At 38.2% G+C, this 24,764-nt stretch overlaps 1 protein-coding gene across 1 annotated transcript in view; it reads left to right on the top strand.

The window, feature by feature from the left end:
* Positions 1-24,326, top strand: part of LOC122816125 — a gene marked incomplete in the record, with an annotated part of 1,432,330 nt that extends 1,408,004 nt beyond the window's left edge. The window contains 1 exon segment of the mRNA XM_044088884.1: positions 24,076-24,326. Within this exon segment, the coding sequence (XP_043944819.1) occupies positions 24,076-24,326 (251 nt within the window).
* Between the last annotated feature and the right edge of the window lie 438 nt (positions 24,327-24,764).

The raw sequence follows: 24,764 nt of genomic DNA, 5'->3' as shown, positions 1-24,764 counted from the left end.
AGGATGAGTGCCACGGGAGAGAGACAGACAGTTGAAGGGCACCAGGGGAAAAATACATCTGTCTGTCTTGCCGTGCTTGCTGTATGTACATTTATTACATTTATTACATTTCTTCAAACTTCTTTGCATTTCCCAAGGGGTTGAGGTGTGGTACCAGATACCCCATCATATAATCTTCCTTGTGCTCCAATTCAAATCACTAGGGTCCAGAGATTCCCCCCACCTTTTGCCGTATGCAATCTTCATTAAGTAGAGTAAATCTTATTCTGTATCTTGTTGCAGCTCTAAAGCCTACTGCAGGCTGTCCTCGGTTGTCCAGGTAACATTTCTAAATGTAGATTTGATTCTTTGTTTAACTCTGTTCACATAGGTTTTGACAGCAACAGGCTGAGCTGTTTTATCAAACTTCTCTCCTAATCTGTCACTGTCACGATTAGATTCTCCTTTTTGATCCATTTGAATGTTGCTGACAGTGCTAGTTGTTTTGTCCTTTTGGTTACTCTAACCATCCAGCCATAACCCCCTTTTCCCTATTTTTGCACATGGGGCAGGAGTATGACATCAACAATGACCATCATTTACAGCCGATGTTGCTCTGTCATTGTTCTCTTATTTCACGTTTCCATGAATGAGTGTCATAGATTTATGTACTTATTCTTGATTCTGTTTCATGTATTATTTTATGTTTCTGTTTTAATGCTTCATATACTATTGTAACTGGAGCTTTGCTCCCCAACCCTCTGCTGAAAAGATATTCAATGCTCAGTAAGATTTTCCTGGTATACAAATGCAAATAAAATAAACAAATAAATAAATAAATACAATTTCCTCATTATTTCAAACTTCAAGACCTTCAGCAACTGAGGCCTCTTTGCAAAGGATCTCTCCTTATGTTCCTCTGTCTACTCCAGTGGAATCAGTTATGTTCCTCTGTCTACTCCAGTGGAATCAGTTATGTTCCTCTGTCTACTCCAGTGGAATCAGTTATGGCCGTCTGATCCTCTTTCTCAGCCTCTTTCCAGACGTGCAACAAAGATACCTCATAAGAAATTTGATTCTGTATTCCCTCTAATGGGCAGGTGATGTTCTGCAAAGTCTTAGCTCTGGTCATTGATGATACTTATAATTAGACAAAATCTGCTTATGGTAAAATGTAGTAAACAGTGTCTATAACACAAGCTAACACAAACATTTTACTGAATCTATAGTTGCCCTTTCCAAGCAGCAAACCCCTACTCCTGATACCAAACCAGCCAAGTCTCCAACTAGCAATGCCTTATTCTCTTTCTCCCCAGTTCCTACAGCCACTATAAAAATACTCCAGAAACTAAAACCTACTACACTTGCCATAGATAACTTACCCAGTGAATACCTTAAAATTGCAGCTGAATCTGTATCCTTCCCAATATCAATCCTTATAAACAGATCCATTCTTGAAAACAAGGTTCCTAAACTGTGGAAAATTTCCCATGTAATCCCACTTCATAAAGGGGGACTTTTCCACAGAACTGACAAACTTTCGGCCAATTGCTATTCTTTCATCTCTTTCTAAGCTACTCGAAAGGTGTATTCATCTCCAGGCCATGAAATTCTTACTAACAGATAACCTTCTCTCAAACAGTCAGCATGGGTTTCACCCATCACATAGTACCACTACTGCTCTCTTATCCTTCACTAATACCATAAACCATCATAGAAATAACAACAACTTTGTATCTGCCATCTTTCTAGACCTATCAAAAGCTTTTGACATGATCTGCCATTCCAGACTAATAGATGTTCTAACTAAAGTATCCTTCTCACCATCTGCCACAGCTTGGTTTAATAACTATTTATCTGGCCGTCAACAATCTGTTCTATGGCAGGGTGACCTATCTCCACACCTTCCTTTATCTATTGGTGTCCCCCAAAGGTCCATCTTGGACCCTCTCCTTTTCTCCCTCTTTACTAATAATCTACACACACCTACTCCACATGGTTCTATAATACAGTCTGCAGATTATTCAACACTTATCTGTGACTAATAATCTACACACACCTACTCCACATATTTATATAATACAGTATGCAGATGATTCAACACATATCTGTGACTAATAATCTACACACAGCTACTCCACATGGTTCTATTATACAGTCTGCAGATGATTCAACACTTATCTGTGACTAATAATCTACACACAGCTACTCCACATGGTTCTATAATACAGTCTGCAGATGGTTCAACAATTATCTGTAACTAATAATCTACACACACCTACTTCTCATGGTTCTATAATACAGTATGCAGATGATTCAACACTTATCTGTGACTAATAATCTACACACACCTACTCCACATGGTTCTATAACAGTCTGCAGATGATTCAACACTTATCTGTGACTAATAATCTACACACACCTACTCCACATGGTTCTATAATACAGTCTGCAGATGATTCAACACTTATCTGTGACTAATAATCTACACACAGCTACTCCATATGGTTCTATAATACAGTCTGCAGATGATTCAGCACTTATCTGTGACTAATAATCTACACACACCTACTCCACATGGTTCTATAATACAGTCTGCAGATGATTCAGCACTTATCTGTGACTAATAATCTACACACACCTACTCCACATGGTTCTATAATACAGTTACAGATGATTCAACACTTATCTGTGACTAATAATCTACACACAGCTACTCCATATGGTTCTATAATACAGTCTGCAGATGATTCAGCACTTATCTGTGACTAATAATCTACACACAGCTACTCCACATGGTTCTATAATACAGTCTGCAGATTATTCAACACTTATCTGTGACTAATAATCTACACACAGCTACTCCACATGGTTCTATAATACAGTCTGCAGATGATTTATCACTTATCTGTGACTAATAATCTACACACACCTACTCCACATGGTTCTATAATACAGTATGCAGAAGATTCAACACTTACCTGTGACTGATAATCTACACACAGCTACTCCACATGGTTCTATAATACAGTCTGCAGATGGTTCAACACTTGTCTGTGACTAATAACCTACACACACCTACTCCACATGGTTCTATAATACAGTCTGCAGATGATTCAACACTTATCTGTGACTAATAACCTACACACAGCTACTCCACATATTTATATAATACAGTCTGCAGATGATTCAACACTTATCTGTGACTAATAACCTACACACAGCTACTCCACATGGTTCTATAATACAGTCTGCAGATGGTTCAACACTTATCTGTGACTAATAACCTACACACAGCTACTCCACATATTTATATAATACAGTCTGCAGATGATTCAGCATTTATCTTTGACTAATAATCTACACACACCTACTCCATGTGGTTCTATAATACAGTATGCAGATGATTCAACACTTATCTGTGACTAATAATCTACACACACCTACTCCATGTGGTTCTATAATACAGTATGCAGATGATTCAACACTTATCTGTGACTAATAATCTACACACACCTACTCCACATGGTTCTATAATACAGTCTGCAGATGATTCAACACTTATCTGTGACTAATAATCTACACACACCTACTCCACATGGTTCTATAACAGTCTGCAGATGATTCAACACTTATCTGTGACTAATAATCTACACACACCTACTCCACATGGTTCTATAATACAGTCTGCAGATGATTCAACACTTATCTGTGACTAATAATCTACACATACCTACTCCACATGGTACTATAATACAGTATGCAGATGATTCAGCACTTATCTGTGACTAGTAATCTACACACACCTACTCCACATGGTTCTATAATACAGTACGCAGATGATTCAACACTTATCTGTGACTAATAATCTACACACAGCTACTCCACATGGTTCTATAATACAGTCTGCAGATGATTCAACACTTATCTGTGACTAATAATCTACACACACCTACTCCTCATGATTATATAATACAGTCTGCAGATGGTTTAACACTTATCTGTGACTAATAATCTACACACACCTACTCCACATGGTTCTATAATACAGCATACAGATGATTCAACACTTATCTGTGACTAATAATCTACACACAGCTACTCCACATGGTTCTATAATACAGTCTGCAGATGATTCAGCACTTATCTGTGACTAATAATCTACACACACCTACCCCACATGGTTCTATAATACAGTATGCAGATGGTTCAACACTTATCTGTGACTAATAATCTACACACACCTACTCCACATGGTTCTATAACACAGTCTGCAGATGATCCAACACTTATCTGTGACTAATAACCTACACACAGCTACTCCACATATTTATATAATACAGTATGCAGATTATTCAACACTTATCTGTGACTAATAATCTACACACAGCTACTCCACATGGTTCTATAATACAGTCTGCAGATGCTTCAACCCTTATCTGTGACTAATAATCTACACACAGCTACTCCACATATTTATATAATACAGTCTGCAGATGATTCAACACTTATCTGTGACTAATAATCTACACACAGCTACTCCACACGGTTCTATAATACAGTCTGCAGATGATTCAACACTTATCTGTGACTAATAATCTACACACAGCTACTCCACATGGTTCTATAATACAGTCTGCAGATGATTCAACAGTTATCTGTGACTAATAATCTACACACAGCTACTCCACATGGTTCTATAATACAGTATGCAGATGGTTCAACACTTATCTGTGACTAATAACCTACACACAGCTACTCCACATGGTTCTATAATACAGTCTGCAGATGGTTCAACACTTATCTGTGACTAATAACCTACACACAGCTACTCCACATATTTATATAATACAGTATGCAGATGATTCAACATTTATCTTTGACTAATAATCTACACACACCTACTCCATGTGGTTCTATAATACAGTATGCAGATGATTCAACACTTATCTGTGACTAATAATCTACACACACCTACTCCACATGGGTCTATAATACAGTCTGCAGATGATTCAGCACTTATCTGTGACTAATAATCTACACACACCTACTCCACATGGTTCTATTATACAGTACGCAGATGATTCAACACTGATCTGTGACTAATAATCTACACACAGCTACTCCACATGCTTCTATAATACAGTATGCAGATGATTCAACATGTATCTGTGACTAATAATCTACACACACTTACTCCACATGGTTCTACTATACAGTCTGCAGATGATTCAACACTTATCTGTGACTAATAATCTACACACAGCTACTCCACATGGTTCTATAATACAGTCTACAGATTATTCAACACTTATCTGTGACTAATAATCTACACACACCTACTCCACATGGTTCTATAATACAGTCTGCAGATGATTCAACACTTATCTGTGACTAATAATCTACACACACCTACTCCACATGGTTCTATAATACAGTCTGCAGATGATTCAACACTTATCTGTGACTAATAATCTACACACACCTACTCCACGTGGTTCTATAATACAGTCTGCAGATGATTCAACACTTATCTGTGCTGTCACTTCTCTATCAGCTCTTCATTCTCAAACACAGGAATCTTTCACTTCTGTTGAAACATGGTTAGCCAATGCCCATCTAATCCTGAACCCAAACAAAACTAAATTATTACTCTTCCAACCTAACAAGACATCTTTCTCATGCTCACCATTTCACATAATAGCCAAAGACAATACTGTGATCTCCCTGACAACCCATACAAAGCTTCTTGGAGTGGAAATGGACAATAATCTAAAATTTGACTTGCATGTCTCCATAACTATAAAAAGGTCCATAAGAAACTTGGAAGTCTGTATAGGCACAAAAGGTTCCTGACCAAAATGGTCAAAATTACATTAGCACAAACCCATCTGCTCTCCACTCTACTATATGCCTCTCCAATTTTAACTAATCTTAGGAATACTGACCTATTTAAGCTAGAAGCAGGTTATAATAAAATTGCTAAGTTTTCATCTGTCTGCTAATATACAACATATCATTGTACAGCTCTAAGGATACTAGACTGACTTGAACTTCCTAACATTATTCTTTACAACCAACTCTCTCTAACTCACAAAATTATAACGCAAGCAACCAGAATCCCTGCACTACAAAATTTCATCCTTCCTTACAGTTCCAGCAGACCACTTCTCTCTAACAATAAGAACTGACTCACCGTCTCCAAGGCCAACAACACTGCAGGAGAATCTTTATTTTCCAACGAGATTTCTCGTATATGGAACTCCCTTCCTAACGTCATTCTCTCAGTCTCGTCCACTAACCACTTTAAGCCATCACTTAAAGCTTAAATAAAAAATATGTGGCTATGTTCCTGTACTAAACTGTCATGAATGCTCTGATACATCACAGTATACCCCAACCATATCCAATTTTTTTCCCCTGCCTTTAATCTTTTATTCCTACCGGCCTGTCTTAACCTTATATCTTGACATAAGTCATTTTTTGCAAATAGTACTAGCTAAGTTCAAAGCCTAGGTTTTGTTGTTATGATGTAACACATTTGTATTTTCTTATGTATACTACATTTTGTTTACTTTATACTTTATTGATTATTGTAATTTGTGCATTAAAATTTACTGTTACTCTTGGACTTTTCTCCCTGGGCCTCCACTGAAAAATGGCCTGTGTCCAGTCAGACCTTCCCAATAAATAAATGTTAAATAAATAAGAAGGGCCTGTGTCCAGTCAGACCTTCCGAGTAAATAAATGTTAAATAAATAAGAAGGGCCTGTGTCCAGTCAGGCCTTCCCAGTAAATAAATGTTAAATAAAAAAGGCCTGTGTCCAGTCAGATGTTCCCAGTAAATAAATGTTAAATAAATAAGAAGGGCCTGAGTCCAGTCAGACCTTCCCAGTAAATAAATGTTAAATAAAGAAGAAGGGCCTCTGTCCAGTCAGACCTTCCCAGTAAATAAATGTTAAATAAATAAGTAAATGGATAACTAAATATTATACCATGACCCCCCCAAAACGTGCACGCTGATTGGCCAGCGTGCACATTGTAAATCGAGTTATACTAATGGAAAAAGGTCCGGTCGCCCGGACTTTTTTCCATTAGTATAACTCTACTTTTAAAACACTGTCTCGCTATGTTAAATGGGTTTAACATAGCGAGACAGCTTTAAAATATGCAACAGAGATCTCCGTTGCTTATTTTAAAGCTGTCTCGCTATGCTAAACCCATTTAACATAGCGAGACAGGTTTTAAAAAAGCAACGGAGAAAGCAAGATCTCCCTTGCTTTAATACTGTTTCGCTATGTTAAATGGGTTTAACATAGCGAGACAGCTTTAAAATATGCAACAGAGATCTCCGTTGCTTATTTTAAAACTGTCTCGCTATGTTAAACCCATTTAACATAGCTTAAACGTAAAAAGCAACGGAGATCTTGCTTTCTCCGTTGCTTTTGCCCACAGCTCTGATGTACTGCGCAGGCGTGCAGTACATCAGAACTGCCGCGGATGCCAGACATCTGCGGAAGGGCAGTAAACAGGCATTATACTATGCCATTATTTAAGAAAAGTAATAGTTTCCTTTTTTAAATAATGTCATGGTATAATAGCAATAACCCACTTCTGGGTGTGGGTAATGCTGTATTTACCCACGGTTGGCTTTGTTTGGTCCCTCGGGCTTCACCCTCGGGACCAAACCACGCCAACCGTGGGTAAATCCAGCATTACCCACACCCAGGCGTGGGTTATTGCTATAATAATGCCACGCTTGGTGTTTCTTTAGTGCAGTCATATGCCTCTGATGTAGTTGACCCGGTAATGGTACATTATACACAACTCTACTGATGAACAGAAATAGTTAAGTATCACAGTACTATATCAGTCAGTCTCCTCCGCTACCAAGTTAAACTAACGTAATTATTCTAATGGCTGTGTGCAGATTCAAAACCTTTTGTCAGATCTTTACCTGTAATTGAGAAGACCGGGCTCAAAATATTTTTTTTGCGTTACATCATTCTATAAAAATATTATATGAAAATTACGTTATGGTCGGTATTCATACTCAAGGGCTTCTTGAATGAGTTAGTCATCTGAGAATAGCGACACTACAAGAACATTTAAATAAGGTCAGCAAATGTATCTGCGATGAATATGGAAAAGCAAAGTATTTTTTTTAAAACGCACACACTTTTCACAAAAGAGTAAATTGTATAAAGTGTCAACAAGACCTGATGTCACACTAGTCTTCTTCTCTTTCGGCTGTTCCCATTAAGGGTCACCACAGCGGATCATCTGCTTCCATTTCTTCCTGTCCTCTGCATCTTGCTCTGTCACACCAACCACCTGCATGTCCTCTCTAACCACATCCATAAACCTTAATTTAGGCCTTCCTCTTTTCCTCTTACCTGGCAGCTCCATCTTTAGCATCCTTTTCCCAATATACTCTGCATCCCTCCTCAGCACATGTCCAAACCAACACAGTCTCGCCTCTCTAGCTTTGTCTCCAAACTGTCCAACCTGAGCTGACCCTCTAATATACTGATTCCTAATCCTGTCCACCCTCATCACATCCAGTGCAAATCTTAACATCTTTAACTCTGCCACTTCCAGCTCTGACTCCTGCTTTTTTGTCAGTGCCACTGTCTTCAACCCATATAACATAGCTAAGCAAGATGAACCTCCGGTAAACCACCACAACAAAAATCTTGTGTAGACAGCAAATAATCCAATACGAAACAGCAAATAAAAGTTCGAAATTTATTGAACTGTAATTAAAATAAAATGGTCTAAAGATCTTAGCAAAATAGTCCTTACAAGCTGGATAAGTGCTTTCGGCTTCTAGCCTTCTTCAGATCGTAAAATTTTTAGGACTAGTACTTACGATTTTATAAAAAGAAATGACCGATAAAATCACAGCATTAAGGAATAAGTTGCATCATAGCTTCAGTAGTTCACATTCTCAATTGGTTATAGTGTATCCAGTCATCTTATTGGAAAGACCGCTTGTGGCCTATCACATAGGTTCAAAGTAGTTCTGTGATTAAAGGTTTGGCGCCAAATTTATGCTAAACAGTTGTTTGTTCCGTTCAATACATTGGCTATACAAGCCCAATGAGCCCATCGGAATGCCCATTCAATTTCTACAGTCTTCTGCCATTCAATAATCACATTCCAGGTTTCCAGTAGCCTATCAATCATAAAAAATAGTCATAAATATAATACATAAATCCCATGTATAAATCATCCTTCCACGTAGAATGAAAATATATCATATGCGCTTCTCAGATATAATCATATATTGGTTCTTCCAAAATCAGTAAATCCGTTCAAGTCTAACAACAATAGATATTTGATATTTGTTACATCGCTCAGGTCGATGGTTAAATATAAAAGAAGCGAGATATGAATGGATAATAAGAAATAACAAATTCATACTATGTCTATGACCATCAGCATATGCTTATTACTCTGCCTGTGCAGTTTATGGAGTTAAAGTGTACCATATTATTATATTTCTGTGCCATCTATTGAATGAAAACAAAGGTATGAATAAATAGTAATTATAAAATAGTTTTCACTGTGCTTAATATTGCTTTGGTCTCAAGAACTCACATTATGATTATACAAAATATAAAAAATATATAAAACGTCATGTGTCGTTAGCATTTCATTCGAATTGTTAGATGCAACCTTTTGAGGCCAATCAAAGTGCTAAAGCAAGCAAACCAAGCTCAAAAGTTTTCAACATAGTCGAGCAGAAAGTAAAACGTCATTTGTTATTTGCATTTCTTAGATAATAATAACCAATTGTGTCGGTCGATCAAGAATCAACCAGTCAAGTCTATAGAGACACAAAAATCTGAGAGACTGAGAAACAGCATTACTCACTTGCAAAGCGAACCATCCATTATTGGTGGTCCCAAATAATGGCAGCCAATCACATTACTAGAAGCCTATATTAGAGTCAATCAATATGCCAATGGAAAAACAAATGATTCACGCTATCCAAGAATAAGATAACTTCTTAATCAATCCTTTCACACAACAAGTCCGCTAACAATATTCTATTTTAGTCAATCACTTATAAATGTGTATATAGGGATGGAAAGTAGATAGTGTTATAGTTGTTCTAAAAGTAAAAACTGTCGTTGAGTGATTTTATGGGAATAGTAACCCTTTATAAAAGGTAGCTAATGAGTAAATAAAGTGATAGAAGATAAATTATGATGACACTAAGTATAGGCGGGACGTGTCCGTGGAACAATAACAAATGTTCAAAAGATCAAAAATCAAAAAATGAAAATTCAAAATCAAGAAAATCAAAAAGGCACAAAATGCTTCATAAATATTGCAATATAAGTGGGAAAATATTAAATATGCATATAAAATAAGAATTTAAGTAAATCCTAAATATGAAATATATTAGGATGAAAATAAAAATAAAATATTATGTCTTAATGTTTCTCAGAAGTGATGGTATTTCTACTGGTTTTTAGCACTGGTTTCAGTGGAACTACTGTGTTTAGCCCTGGGGAGCTGTCTGCTCTCATATTGGTTATCCAACAAAGTTCACAAAGTTCAGTTAGATTCTGAACGTCTCCTCCTCTGTTGGTCTGAATGACAATAAGATGGCTGGATACACTACAACCAATTGTGAATGTGAACTAGTGAAGCTATGATGCAAATTATTCCTTAATGCTGTGATTTTATTGGTCATTTCTTTTTATAAAATCGTAAGTACTAGTCCTAAAAATTTTACGATCTGAAGAAGGCTAGAAGCCGAAAGCGCTTATCCAGTTTGTAAGGACTACTTTGTTAAGATCTTTACACCATTTTATTTTCATTTTAATTGCAGTTCAATAAATTTCAAACTTTTATTTGCTGTTTCGCATTGGATTATTTGCTGTCTACACAAGATTTTTGTTGTGGTGGTTTACTGGAGGTTCATCTTGCTTTTCTTCACTTTCCACTGATAAACCTTTAACAGTGTAAGAAGAGTTTTTTTCCTTGCCATATAACATAGCTTTTCTCACTACCCTCTTGTAGACCTTCCCTTTCACTCTTACTGGTACTCAGCTGTCACAAATCACTCCTGGCACTCTTCTCCACCCACTCCACCCTGCCTGTACTCTCTTCTTCACCTCTCTTCCACACTCACTGTTACTCTGAACTGTTGATCCCAAGTATTTAAACTCATCCTCCTTCACCACCTCTTCTTCCTGCATCATCACCATTCCTCTATCCTCCCTCTCATTCACACACATAGATTCTGTCTTTGTCCTGCTTTCCTTCATCCTCTTCTCTCTAGAGCATATCTCCACCTCTCCAGGGTCTCCTCAACCTGTTCCCTACTCTCACTACACGATGTCACACTAGTCTGATATGTGAAAAAATATTCACACTGTCAGTAGTCCTAAAATATTGCTAAACATGAAAAAACAACTTCAGTAAACCCTTCAACTTGTATTGTTCTCAATTAAAATTACAGTAGTAATATTGAAATAATTGGATGTAACATCAATTATCAAAAATTAATTAAATAAAACCATTGTTAGTATACTTCTGCAAGAGTGGGAGGAACAAGATATGTATTACTTTCAAATGTGTTTTACATATGGGTTTGTAGAGTTTGCTTCAAAAAGTGCCCTGAAATTCAATATATACCGCTGATTTCTTCAATGCAAGTGAGTTTAGTCACTCATCAATAAACTAGTTCTGTTAAGCTTTCAATAAATAATGCCATCTACATTAGCTTCACTTCTGAATTCACAGCTGAATTCTCCCCAGTATCAACACAGCTGTATCGTTTCTGATGTCTTATTTCTGTTCAGCACTTGTATGTACTCAAAGCCTCCAAACAATGATCACCTTTACAGTAAGCAATTTCATATTATGGTAACAGCAGTTCTCAATAAATGTAACATAATTTAACTCATTTATTAAGAGAGGCTTAGTAAGATTAATTTAATCAACTCTTCTCTATTAATCCATTTCTGTATTGTTCAAAACTTGTTTGTTAATCCATTTTTGTATTGTTCTCAGCTATAACTCAGCAACACCCACTTGCATAAAAGCAGTAGATAGGTTTATTAACTTATAAAGGGCACATTTTTCAGTGTTAATGTCCAACGTTAGATCAGGGTTGTAGAAAAACATTACAGACTTTCTGTTACTAGCCTTTGTAGAGACTCAGGATTCTCAAAACCAACAATGCCATGAACAACAGAAACAGTATCTCTATGCAGGATCTTTTACGAGTTGCCCACAGCAAGTTACCACAGTGGAAGAAAGATGCCTCCATCTCTTTGTCTCTCTCTCTCTCTGTCTTCAATCTGGTTTGGCCTCAGCCCCAAAACTCGGGTGTCTCATTAGTCCATTAATGCAGTCTCAACCTTCAGAGCTCTCTTTTCTGACTGCAACTCCTGTCCAACTACAGCTTGTGGACCAGGCAGTCATCAGTAGTGAGTGCAAAGTCCTTTGACTGTTTATTTAGCTGGTTTCTTCATCTCCTTGCCTCCACACTGTCCACACTGCTTACAAGTTAGTGCTACTATATTCTAGTTTTAGATACTTGTGTGGCTGTTTAAACTGTTTCTGAAGAAAAACTGGGAAACAAAATCAAAAGCAGCTACAGCAACGGACACAAAGCAACAATGATTGACAGTAAAATAAACGAGATGTTAGTATTCTGTTATGTTGTGGCACTGGGTTTATGACAATGATGTTATGTCCGAGTTAACAATTATTAAACCATCTCAGATAACAAGAAGCAACTTGAATCAACAATTCTAAATAAAACTCTTTAAAAGTAGCAATGAGGCAAAAAAACAAAACAGTCTTCCTTTCTCAGTTTCAAAATATTCACCGGATGTGATGTCAAGCTTTCATCCTGATGGTACATGCTGTAAGTGAATTGACAAACTTTCAAGTTGTACAAAGATGTGTACACCAGGTGTTGTCCTTTGATAGGCTGGAGTCCTGTCTGGAATAGTTTCTCTACCTTGCACCGTTTAATACTAGGACAGACTCTGTCTTTGTACAGCCCTAGCTCAAGCCAGTTCATACACAGTAATGAGACAGTGCCTAAACATCTGCAGGATCTGAGATTCAGCTTGGAATGCCATTAATGCTGACAGATTCCTTATACAAATAGGGAGGAACAGAATTCCAGAATGTCAGCTCCATAATGGAGAATACATTAGAAGTACAAATTGAATTGGTTTTGTGGGTTGACTAGGGAATGTGAAGCAATTATGTATGCAGAGTGTACAGGGTAACTAGTGAGATTTCTTTTACAAAACTGAAGGATTGCTCATGCTCCATAAAGTGTATGTAATATGCAGACGGGTGCGATGTAAATCTGTATCCTAGAAAACATTTTGAGACAAGCATCCACCTGACAGATTTTGCAGTGTTTGCAATGCAGACTTTTGCTATCACTGTTTTGTCCTTCTGTATCACTAAGTCCTGTTCCAGTATATCTGGTTTTGAGGGACTATAGGAATGAAAAACTGCTTCCCACACTGTTCATAGATCATAGAAGGTTCATATGAGGTTACTAGGCTATTAGCCTTGAGGCCCTTATAAGCCTAGCCAAGAGTTTAGCCCATGTTTAGACAAATCATACTCCCATCCAACAGAGGCAAAGACCTGAGGATTCTAGACTCACATTGCCCACTTTATCTTTTGCCAAACTGTGAAATGTTTTATAATTGAAGCAGTAAACATGAGAAAGGGGTTCTTACCTGGGCAGTGTCTTGAGTGAAAAAGTGGCATCGCCATTGTTTTCCCAATGGATGGTTTTGTTGCTGTCATTAGCAAAGATTATACTTTTGCATTCTCTATGTGAGAGAACATTGTCTTATTATAGGATGCTGGGAGAAGAATGACTGAGCATTTCAAAATGGGTTTGCACTGAAAACAACTGGAGTCTTACTTCATGGATGATCAGATTTGATGTATCAGTATTTATCAACAATGCCACAGGAAATGCCTTTAATGGATCCTATACATTTCTAACTGGGAAGGCTGTTTGAGTGACTTTTTATCTTGGGGTCTTACACAAGCCTTTGGGCTATCTTTATTTGATTCATTTAAAGTAATTTTCCTGTTTTAAAATGTACCTTTCTATCACGGCATATGAAGCATAAACTGCTGAGCAGTACTTCTGTCATTAACAAACATTTTGGCTTCTTTTTGTATAAGAAAAGGTACCACCATGTTCTACATGATTGACTCTGCATGTGTACACGCGACGGATGGGTAAACAGCATGACTATAAGTAAACGTGGTACTGTTTAAAGTGGTACTGTTTAAAGTGGTACTGTTTAGACTGTTATGGTACAAAACACAATTGAAGTGTATCATGGTGAAATTAATGTATTACACATTAACGATAATACACCAACATTTAGAAAAAAACGCAACAGTCTGAGGCAGCAGCAGCGTCTGTATGCCGATTCTGCGTTGAGCGGGCCTGTGATCCACACATTGGTCCAAAGTCTGTCAATGTTTACCAGCTTAACCTGAACAGACATTTTAGTCTAAAAAAATCCTAACCCTACAAACACTAAACAATACCCTGAAGTTTTACTGGAAGTACCTTTTGACACGGAACATGACAAAATGCTTTTGCTAACAATGACTGGTTATAATGGGAGGCTACAACAGCATTGCGCTGTGGCTAACATTATAGTTAATGTCGTACATGACAATGATAATCCTCCTATTTTCAGGCAGATTCAGTATGTTGTAGCCTGTGGAAGGAAATGCTGCAAAAGGGAGTTTAATAATTACATGAAATGCCACTGATTTAGATGATGTAGAAGACCGAAGTAGTTTTCACTTTCAGTGATAGTACCGCAACAGAGTGAGTCATTCAGAACATGGTGGTTGCGATAATACGTAAGTGCCTAAGAAAATACTTTTAAAATATTTTTTATTTTCCAAAATGTTGAATTAACTGAATTAGCACAGCGAATGTTAACCTCAGTACCATCACTGTAAAAAAATTGTGAGTTGTGCCCTTATATTTTAATGGGCACACCACTGTGCATGCAAAAAAGTACCCCATAAAAGTCTGTGGATGCAGTGTACTCCTTACCTGAAGGTGACGTTTTGGTATGAAAGGATGAATGTATTGGTTTAGTGGTTTAATAAAATGCTTGTGAAACTTTTATTAAAATTGCCTAAAGCATAAGCAAGGACAAGCTGAAAATGTATTGAAGCACCTGCCTCATCAGATACCACGTTTGGTATTTTATATGGATTCACTTCATAACACAGAAAGCTCAAAACACTGAAACTCAAAACACAAACTTCAAAATCTTGAAAACTCGAAACACTGAAACTCAAAACACTGAAAACACATATCATACATATACTGAGTTTAAACAACATAAATCATAGCAATTTCCACCAAGTGTAAGCAGGGGGGGCAAGCCCCCCTGCACCCCCAATGTGGGGGGCTGCGCCACCCACTCCCCCTGCTACTTATATATATCAACTCCAAGATTGTACTTCACTACACTAAGTGCTATCTTGGAGTTGATATATTTAAATAGCAGGGGGTGTAGGGGGCTCAGCCCCACATAGGTGCAGGGGCTTCGCTTACACAGTGAAAGTGCTAAGATGTATGTTGTTTAAACTCAGTATATTTATGATATGTGTTTTCAGTGTTTTGAGTTTCAGTGTTTTGAGTTTTCAGTGTTTTGAGTTTTCAGTGTTTTGAAGTTTCAGTGTTTTGGTCTTCTTTATTATGAAGTTTTCTCATTTTCAGTGTTTTGAGCTTTCAGTGTTATGAAGTGAATCCATATATATATATCTATATATATATCTATATATATATATATATATATATATATATATATATATATATATATATATAGGTTCCATATTAGAAGACCGAAGACGCATTCTTTCAAATGCATCTTGGTCAAACTCAAAAGCCTGAAACGTTAAAATATCGTAGCAGCTTTTTTCTTTCCCTGGGAAAGAATTCGATTGACCGCTTCATTACTTTGCCATTTTCAGCACTGTAGTGTGGTCTCGGAGTTGGTATATATATAAGTAGGGGGGTGTGGGGGGGGTGAAGCCCCCCCACTTACTGTAATGTTTAAAGTATTCTTTTTGTTGTTGTTGGACTAGCGATTTTTTTCCCTAGGAAAAAAAATAGCTGTTCTGACAGTTCGAAATTGTAAGCTTTTGCTTACAAAAGGTCGATTAGTCACAACTGTAAAGGCTTTATATGCAGATGTTTGATGACTTGTTCCTGTTTTTCAAAACACTGATATTTTCAACAGGAGGCTGTTTATTTAATAAATGATCTGTGTGAATGTGCTGCATTATTACCATCAGCCCCTTAGTCTGTTCTGGACAAGGGATTTCTGTATCCATCTTACCATCAGCCCCTCAGTCTGTTCTAAACAAGGGATTTCTGTATCCGTATTACCATCAGCCCCTTAGTCTGTTCTAAACAAGGGATTTCCGTATCTTTCTTACCATCAGCCCCTTAGTCTGTTCTAGACAAGAGATTTCTGTATCTGTATTACCATCAGCCCCTTATTCTATTCTAGACAAGGGATTTCTGCATACTTCTTACCATCAGCCCCTTAGTCTGTTCTAAACAAGGGATTTCTGTATCTGTATTACCATCAGCCCCTTAGTCTATTCTAGACAAGGGATTTCTGCATACTTCTTACCATCAGCCCCTTAGTCTGTTCTAAACAAGGGATTTCTGTATCTGTATTACCATCAGCCCCTTAGTCTGTTCTAAACAAGGTATTTCTGTATCCTTCTTACCATCAGCCCCCCTTAGTCTGTTCTAAACAAGGAATTTCTGTAATTTACCATTAGCCCCTTAGTCTGTTCTAAACAAGATTTCTGCATACTTCTTACCATCAGCCCCTCAATCTGTTCTAAACAAGGGATTTCTGTATCGTTCTTACCATCAGCCCCTCAGTCTGTTCTAGACAAGAGATTTCTGTATCCTTCTTACCATCAGCCCCTCAGTCTGTTCTAGACAAGAGATTTCTGTATCCTTCTTACCGTCAGCCCCTTAGTCTATTCTAGACAAGGGATTTCTGCATACTTCTTACCATCAGCCCCTTAGTCTGTTCTAAACAAGGGATTTCTGTATCTGTATTACCATCAGCCCCTTAGTCTGTTCTACACAAGGGATTTCTGCATACTTCTTGCCATCAGCCCATTAGTCTGTTTTAAACAAGAGATTTCTGTATCCTTCTTACCATCAGCCCTTTAGTCTGTTTTAAACAAGGTATTTCTGTATTCTTCTTACCATCAGCCCCCCCTTAGTCTGTTCTGGACAAGGGATTTCTGTATCCTTCTTACCATCAGCCCCTTAGTCTGTTCTAAACAAGGGATTTCTGCATACTTCTTGCCACCAGCCCCTTAGTGTGTTTTAGACAAGGGATTTCTGTATCCTTCTTACCAGCAGCCCCTTAGAATGTTCTAAACAAGGGATTTCTGGATCCTTCTTACCATCAGCCCCTTAGTCTGTTCTAGACAAGGGATTTCTGTATCTCACCATCAGCCCCCCTTAGTCTGTTCTAAACAAGGGATTTCTGTATCTTACCATCAGCCCCTTTGTCTGTTCTAGACAATGGATGTATGTATCCTTACCATCAGCCCCTTAGTCTGTTCTAGACAAGGGTTTTCTGTATTTGTCTTACCATCAGCCCCCCTTAGTCTGTTCTAAACAAGGCATTTCTGTATCCTTCTTACCTTCAGCCCCTTAGTCTGTTCTAAACAAGGGATTTCTGTAGCTTACCATCAGCCCCTTAGTCTGTTCTAGACAAGGGATTTCTGTATCCGTCTTACCATCAGCCCCTTAGTCTGTTCTAAATAAGGGATTTCTGTATCCTTCTTACCATCAGCCCCTTAGTCTGTTCTAAACAAGGGATTTCTGTATCTTACCATCAGTCCCTTAATCTGTTCTAAACAATGTATTTCTGTATCCTTCTTAAAATCAGCCCCTTAGTCTGTTCTAAACAAGGGATTTCTGCATATTTTTTATCATTAGCCCCTTAGTCTGTTCTGGTCAAGGGATTTCTGTATTCTTCTTACCATCAGCCCCCCTTAGTCTGTTCTAAACAAGGGATTTCTGTATCTTACCATCAGCCCCTTAGTCTGTTCTAAACAAGGGATTTCTGCATACTTCTTGCCACCAGCCCTTTAGTCTGTTTTAGACAAGGGATTTCTGCATCCTTCTTACCATCGGCCCCTTAGTCTTTTCTAGACAAGGGATTTCTGTATCCTTCTTACCATCAGCCCCCCTTAGTCTATTCTAGACAAGGGATTTCTGTATCCTTCTTACCATCAGCCCCTTAGTATGTTCTAGACAAGGGATTTCTGTATTCTTCTTACCATCAGCCCCCCCCCAGTCTGTTCTAAACAAGGGATTTCTGTATCTTACCATCAGTTCCTTAATCTGTTCTAAACAAGGTATTTCTGTATCCTTCTTACCATCAGCCCCTCAGTCTGTTCTAAACAAGGGATTTCTGTATCCTTCTTACCATCAGCCCCTTAGTCTGTTCTGGACAAGGGATTTCTGTATTTCTGTATTCTTCTTACCATCAGCCCCCCCCCCTTAGTCTGTTCTAAACAAGGAATTTCTGTAATTTACCATCAGCCCCTTAGTCTGTTCTAAACAAGGAATTTCTGTATCCTTCTTACCATCAGCCCCTTCGTCTGTTCTAAACAAGGGATTTCTGCATACTTCTTGCCACCAGCCCCTTAGTGTGTTTTAGACAAGGGATTTCTGTATCCTTCTTACCATCAGCCCCTTAGTCTGTTCTAAACAAGGGATTTCTGTAGCTTACCATCAGCCCCTTAGTCTGTTCTAAACAAGGGATTTCTGTATCCGTCTTACCATCAGCCCCTTAGTCTGTTCTAAACAAGGGATTTCTGTATCCTTCTTACCATCAGCCCCTCAGTCTGTTCTAAACAAGGGATTTCTGTATCTGTCTTACCATCAACCCCTTAGTCTGTTCTAAACAAGGGATTTCTGTATCCTTCTTACCATCAGCCCCTTAGTCTGTTCTAAACAAGGGATTTCTGCATACTTCTTACCATCAGCCCCTTAGTGTGTTCTAAACAAGGGATTTCTGTATTCTTTTTACCATCAGCCCCCCCTTAGTCTGTTCTAAACAAGGGATTTCTGTATCCTTCTTACCATCAGCCCTTTAGTCTGTTCTAAACAAGGGATTTCTGCATACTTCTTGCCACCAGCCCCTTAGTCTGTTTTAGACAAGGGATTTCTGTATCCTTCTTACCATCGGCCCCTTAGTCTGTTCTAAACAAGGGATTTCTGGATTCTTCTTACCGTCAGCCCCTTAGTCAGTTCTAGACAAGGGATTTCTGGATTCTTCTTACCGTCAGACCCTTAGTCTATTCTAGACAAGGGATTTCTGTATCCTTCTTACCATCAGCCCCTTAGTATGTTCTAGACAAGGGATTTCTGTATTCTTCTTACCATCAGTCTCCCCCTTAGTCTGTTCTAAACAAGGGATTTCTGTATCTTACCATCAGTCCCTTAATCTGTTCTAAACAAGGTATTTCTGTATCCTTCTTACCATCAGCCCCTTAGTCTGTTCTGGACAAGGGATTTCTGTATCCATTTTACCATCAGCCCCTTAGTCTATTCTAGACAAGGGATTTCTGTATCTCACCATCAGCCCCCCCTTAGTCTGTTCTAAACAAGGGATTTCTGTATCTTACCATCAGCCCCTTTGTCTGTTCTAGACAATGGATGTATGTATCCTTACCATCAGCCCCTTAGTCTGTTCTAGACAAGGGATTTCTGTATCTGTATTACCATCAGCCCCTTAGTCTGTTCTGGACAAGGGATTTCTGTATCTTACCATCAGCCCCTTAGTCTGTTCTAAACAAGGGATTTCTGGATCCTTCTTACCATCAGCCCCTTAGTCTGTTCTGGACAAGGGATTTCTGTATTTTTCTTACCATCAGCCCCCCCCCCTTAGTCTGTTATAAACAAGGAATTTCTGTAATTTACCATCAACCCCTTAGTCTGTTCTAAACAAGGAATTTCTGTAATTTACCATCAGCCCCTCAATCTGTTCTAAACAAGGGATTTCTGTATCCTTCTTACCATCAGCCCCTTAGTCTGTTCTAAACAAGGGATTTCTGTATCCATATTACCATCAGCCCCTTAGTCTGTTCTAAACAAGGGATTTCTGTAGCTTACCATCATCCCCTTAGTCTGTTCTAAACAAGGAATTTCTGTAATTTACCATTAGCCCCTTAGTCTGTTCTAAACAAGATTTCTGCATACTTCTTACCATCAGCCCCTTAGTCTGTTCTAAACAAGATTTCTGTATTCGTCTTACCATCAGCCCCTTAGTCTGTTCTAAACAAGGGATTTCTGCATACTTCTTACCATCAGCCTCTTAGTGTGTTCTAAACAAGGGATTTCTGTATTCTTTTTACCATCAGCCCCCCTTAGTCTGTTCTAAACAAGGGATTTCTGTATCTTACCATCAGCCCCTTAGTCTGTTCTAAACAAGGTATTTCTGTATCCTTCTTACCATCAGCCCCTTAGTCTGTTCTAAACAAGGGATTTCTGGATTCTTCTTACCTTCAGCCCCTTAGTCGGTTCTAGACAAGGGATTTCTGGATTCTTCTTACCGTCAGACCCTTAGTCTATTCTAGAGAAGGGATTTCTGTATCCTTCTTGCCATCAGCCCCTTAGTATGTTCTAGACAAGGGATTTCTGTATTCTTCTTACCATCAGCCTCCCCCTTAGTCTGTTCTAAACAAGGGATTTTTGTATCTTACCATCAGCCCCTTAGTCTGTTCTAAACAAGGGATTTCTGCATACTTCTTGCCACCAGCCCCTTAGTCTGTTTTAGACAAGGGATTTCTGTATCCTTCTTACCATCAGCCCCTTAGTCTGTTTTAGACAAGGTATTTCTGTATCCTTCTTACCATCAGCCCCTTAGTCTGTTCTAAACAAGGGATTTCTGTATCCTTCTTACTATCAGCCCCTTAGTCTGTTCTAGACAAGGGATTTCTGGATCCTTCTTACCATCAGCCCCTTAGTCTGTTGTGAACAAGGGATTTCTGTATCCTTCTTACCATCAGCCCCTTAGTCTGTTCTGGACAAGGGATTTCTGTATCCTTCTTACCATCAGCCCCTCAATCTGTTCTAAACAAGGGATTTCTGCATACTTCTTACCATCAGCCCCTTAGTCTGTTCGATTTCTGTATCCTTTTTACCATCAGCCACTTAGTCTGTTCTAGACAAGGGATTTCTGGATCCTTCTTACCATCAGCCCCCCTTAGTCTGTTCTAAACAAGGGATTTCTGTATCCTTCTTACCATCGGCCCCTTAGTCTGTTCTAGACAAGGGATTTCTGTATCCTTCTTACCATCAGCCCCTTAGTCTGTTCTAGACAAGGGATTTCTGCATACTTCTTACCATCAGCCCCTTAGTCTGTTCTAGACAAGGGATTTCTGGATCCTTCTTACCATCAGCCCCCCTTAGTCTGTTCTAAACAAGGGATTTCTGTATCCTTCTTACCATCGGCCCCTTAGTCTGTTCTAGACAAGGGATTTCTGTATCCTTCTTACCATCAGCCCCTTAGTCTGTTCTAGACAACGGATTTCTGCATACTTCTTACCATCAGCCCCTTAGTCTGTTCTAAACAAGGGATTTCTGTATCCTTCTTACCATCGGCCCCTTAGTCTGTTCTAAACAAGGGATTTCTGTATCCTTCTTACCATCGGCCCCTTAGTCTGTTCTAGACAAGGGATTTCTGTATCCTTCTTACCATCAGCCCCTTAGTGTGTTCTAAACAAGGGATTTCTGTATCTTACCATCAGTCCCTTAGTCTGTTCTAGACAAGGGATTTCTGTATCCTTCTTACCATCAGCCCCTTAGTATGTTCTAGACAAGGGATTTCTGTATTAGGGATTATTAGACAGTTTTGCTTCCAGTGCGTCATGTATAATCATCTCAACCTTTACATTTAAGTTATCCTGAAGTGCTGAGACTTCAAGGTATATGCATGTCACTAATTTCCTTCTTTCATTGTATTTCAGAAGGGAACATATGGCTTCAAGTATAAAGTAGCTTTTGTGCATAGCAGTGTAGGAACATATTAGGCAAATGATCATAGGAATCATAAGATGTCCAGCCATATGCACCTTTAAGTGGTGAAACGTAAAAGTTTGTGCAACCCTTTTCAAGCACTAAATAGTGCCTACCTCCCAAAAAGAGCAGGTTCATACATGATAACCCTGGCATAAAATTTTGCCTACCAATCCAGTCATCAAGATAATCCTTGCAAGTAGCCACAGTAGACTTTGTTTGACTTGGAATGGTAACTTATTCTGTAGGCTAGGAATACTTTGAGTTTGAATCCTATCCCCCCAGTGAGTCTTGTTTATTTCTTAGTGTAGATTTAGGTCCTTAGTGCAGGTGTTTGTAGAACCACTGGTTTTGCAAAAAAATAGGAGGTCGAATGTGACTGGGTGTTTTATGGCTCAAAATGTGAGACAGGTCACATCACAGCAGCCTGTAGGCTACTGAGTATAAGGAGAGTTACTCTAACCTGTTGGAGTATTTGAAAGATTTAAGATCTGGTTAGAAGACTTTGGGGACTTTCCAACTGAGTGATATGCTTGGATTTGTACAAACCAAAGGCGGCATTGTATTCATTGATGAGTCTGATAATGAAGAATACAGCAGTAGGATAACTTGTGGGTCTTGAAGATATTCCCTTGGAAATTAACTGGACTGGATAGAAAGATTTCATGATTATGGTGGAAACATAATGACTGAATGCAAGAGACAGAATAGTCCACATAAGTACACAGGCCTCTTCTGTATTTGTCTGAAGGCGAGTACCATTTCATAAGGTATGAGGTGTACGCAGTGAAGGGGAGTACCATGTAATAAGGTATGCAGTGGAAGGTGTGAAGGGGAGTACCATTTAATAAGGTATGAGGTGGAAGCAGTGAAGGGGAGTACCATTTAATAAGGTACCAAATGTTACTATGCTGTCCTTTTTTCATTTCGTTTGTTACTGTTTTTGATACACCATGTATGTGCATATTCCAGCACTTGCTGGAGCTGCTTGGTATCAGCGGATGAGTGGATAACAGTGACCAGCTTGTATTCATTAACAAACTTGGTCAACAATACTTCTGGATGTCTGCAAAATAAATCGCAAAGAGGAGAGGGCTCAGAACTGATCTCTGTGGCAACCTCCTATTTACAAGTTTACATTGAGAGGGGGAATCAACAACTTTCACAAGTTGGGATCTGTTGGAGAGCCATTTTGCAATACAATGGACAATGTAGGGATTTAGATTAAGGGTGTCTTGGATGGGGAGTCTGTTCCACAGCAGCGGTTTCCTCTGGGAGATATACCTGTCCCTCCAAATTGTTTTGTTGAAGTTGCAGAAGAGCTTTAGATCCCTAGACTAAATGGAGTAAATTCATCAGTAATGGGTTGGAGGATGCCTTGTATGCCAGACACAGGTTACCTCTTAGCAGCCTGTAGGATACTGAGTATAGTGACAGGGCTTTGAGTTGATCTATGTAGAGTTTTTTGTTTAGGCCATGTATCCTTTTAGTAAGGTATCTCTGTGGATGTTCCAGTTGTCAAAAGATGACAAAAGATGACAGGAGACCGAGTGCTGAAGAGAGCACCATGGAGCCATCGATGAACTGTAATTCTCCTACTGGCTGTAGAACGGTGATGAGAGACTTGTAAGAACAGTGTAAGTAATCGTTTGAAACATTACTCAACTAGTGAGTTTACTGTTTCAGAAAATATGTAACCTATAGGAGTATTGCCTGTTTTCTGTTTTATGCAGCATTATATACCATTCATGACTGTGTGCATGCCATTGAAGCTTTTTCTTGTTTTCCCTTAGCACCTCTGCAGCTGAAGGGAAGGTGCATGAAGCTTAGTACACCACAGACGATTGTACAATGTTTGAACAATTTTTGAATATACCATTGGTAAAATGTATAGACATTCTTTATCTTATGTCTGAACTTTGATCCAACTGTCATTCAGCAGTTCTTCCTGTTTTCTTTCTTTCGTTGCTTTTCAGGGATAACTACAAATGGCAGTGTTCTTCTACTCTATGACCACATCAGTCACAATCGGACAGTTACAGCTGCAATGAAGAGTGGACAAAGCCATATCGAAGCCTTAATCAGAATGGAGAGAATATCAGGAGATTCTCCAAAGTGTCAGCTAAGTGGCAGAGTTCAACACAATATTCACCACCTTAAGAAGCTTGGTGTTCCTTTCCTCACCACAGCATCATGTTTTTACCAGGTATCAGTGAATGTAATATAATCTCAAATTATGTGTCTTAAGCTCATTGTCCACTACAGTAATTTCACTACCAGAACCATCTGGATTCACTATGTGAAAAAGAGTCATGGATGGTGATTATCGTTATTATTATTATCATCATTATTATTATTATTGTCATTATTATTATATTATTATTGTTATTATTATTATCATTATTATCATCATTATTATCATCATTATTATTGTTATTGTTATTATTATATTATTATTATTATTGTATTATTATTAGTATTATTATTATTATTATTGTCATTATTATTATATTATTATTGTTATTATTATTATCATTATTATATTATTATTTTTTTTTATTATTATTGTTATTATTATTGTTATTATTATTATCATCATCATCATTATTATTATTATTGTTATTATTATTGTAATTATTATTATATTAGTTATTATTATTATCAT

The sequence above is a fragment of the Protopterus annectens genome, chromosome 12.part0 (genome assembly GCF_019279795.1).
Source record: "Protopterus annectens isolate FY-2018-M chromosome 12.part0, PAN1.0, whole genome shotgun sequence".
NCBI lineage: Eukaryota > Metazoa > Chordata > Ceratodontiformes > Protopteridae > Protopterus > Protopterus annectens.
This window is presented reverse-complemented; position numbering and strand designations above follow the sequence as displayed.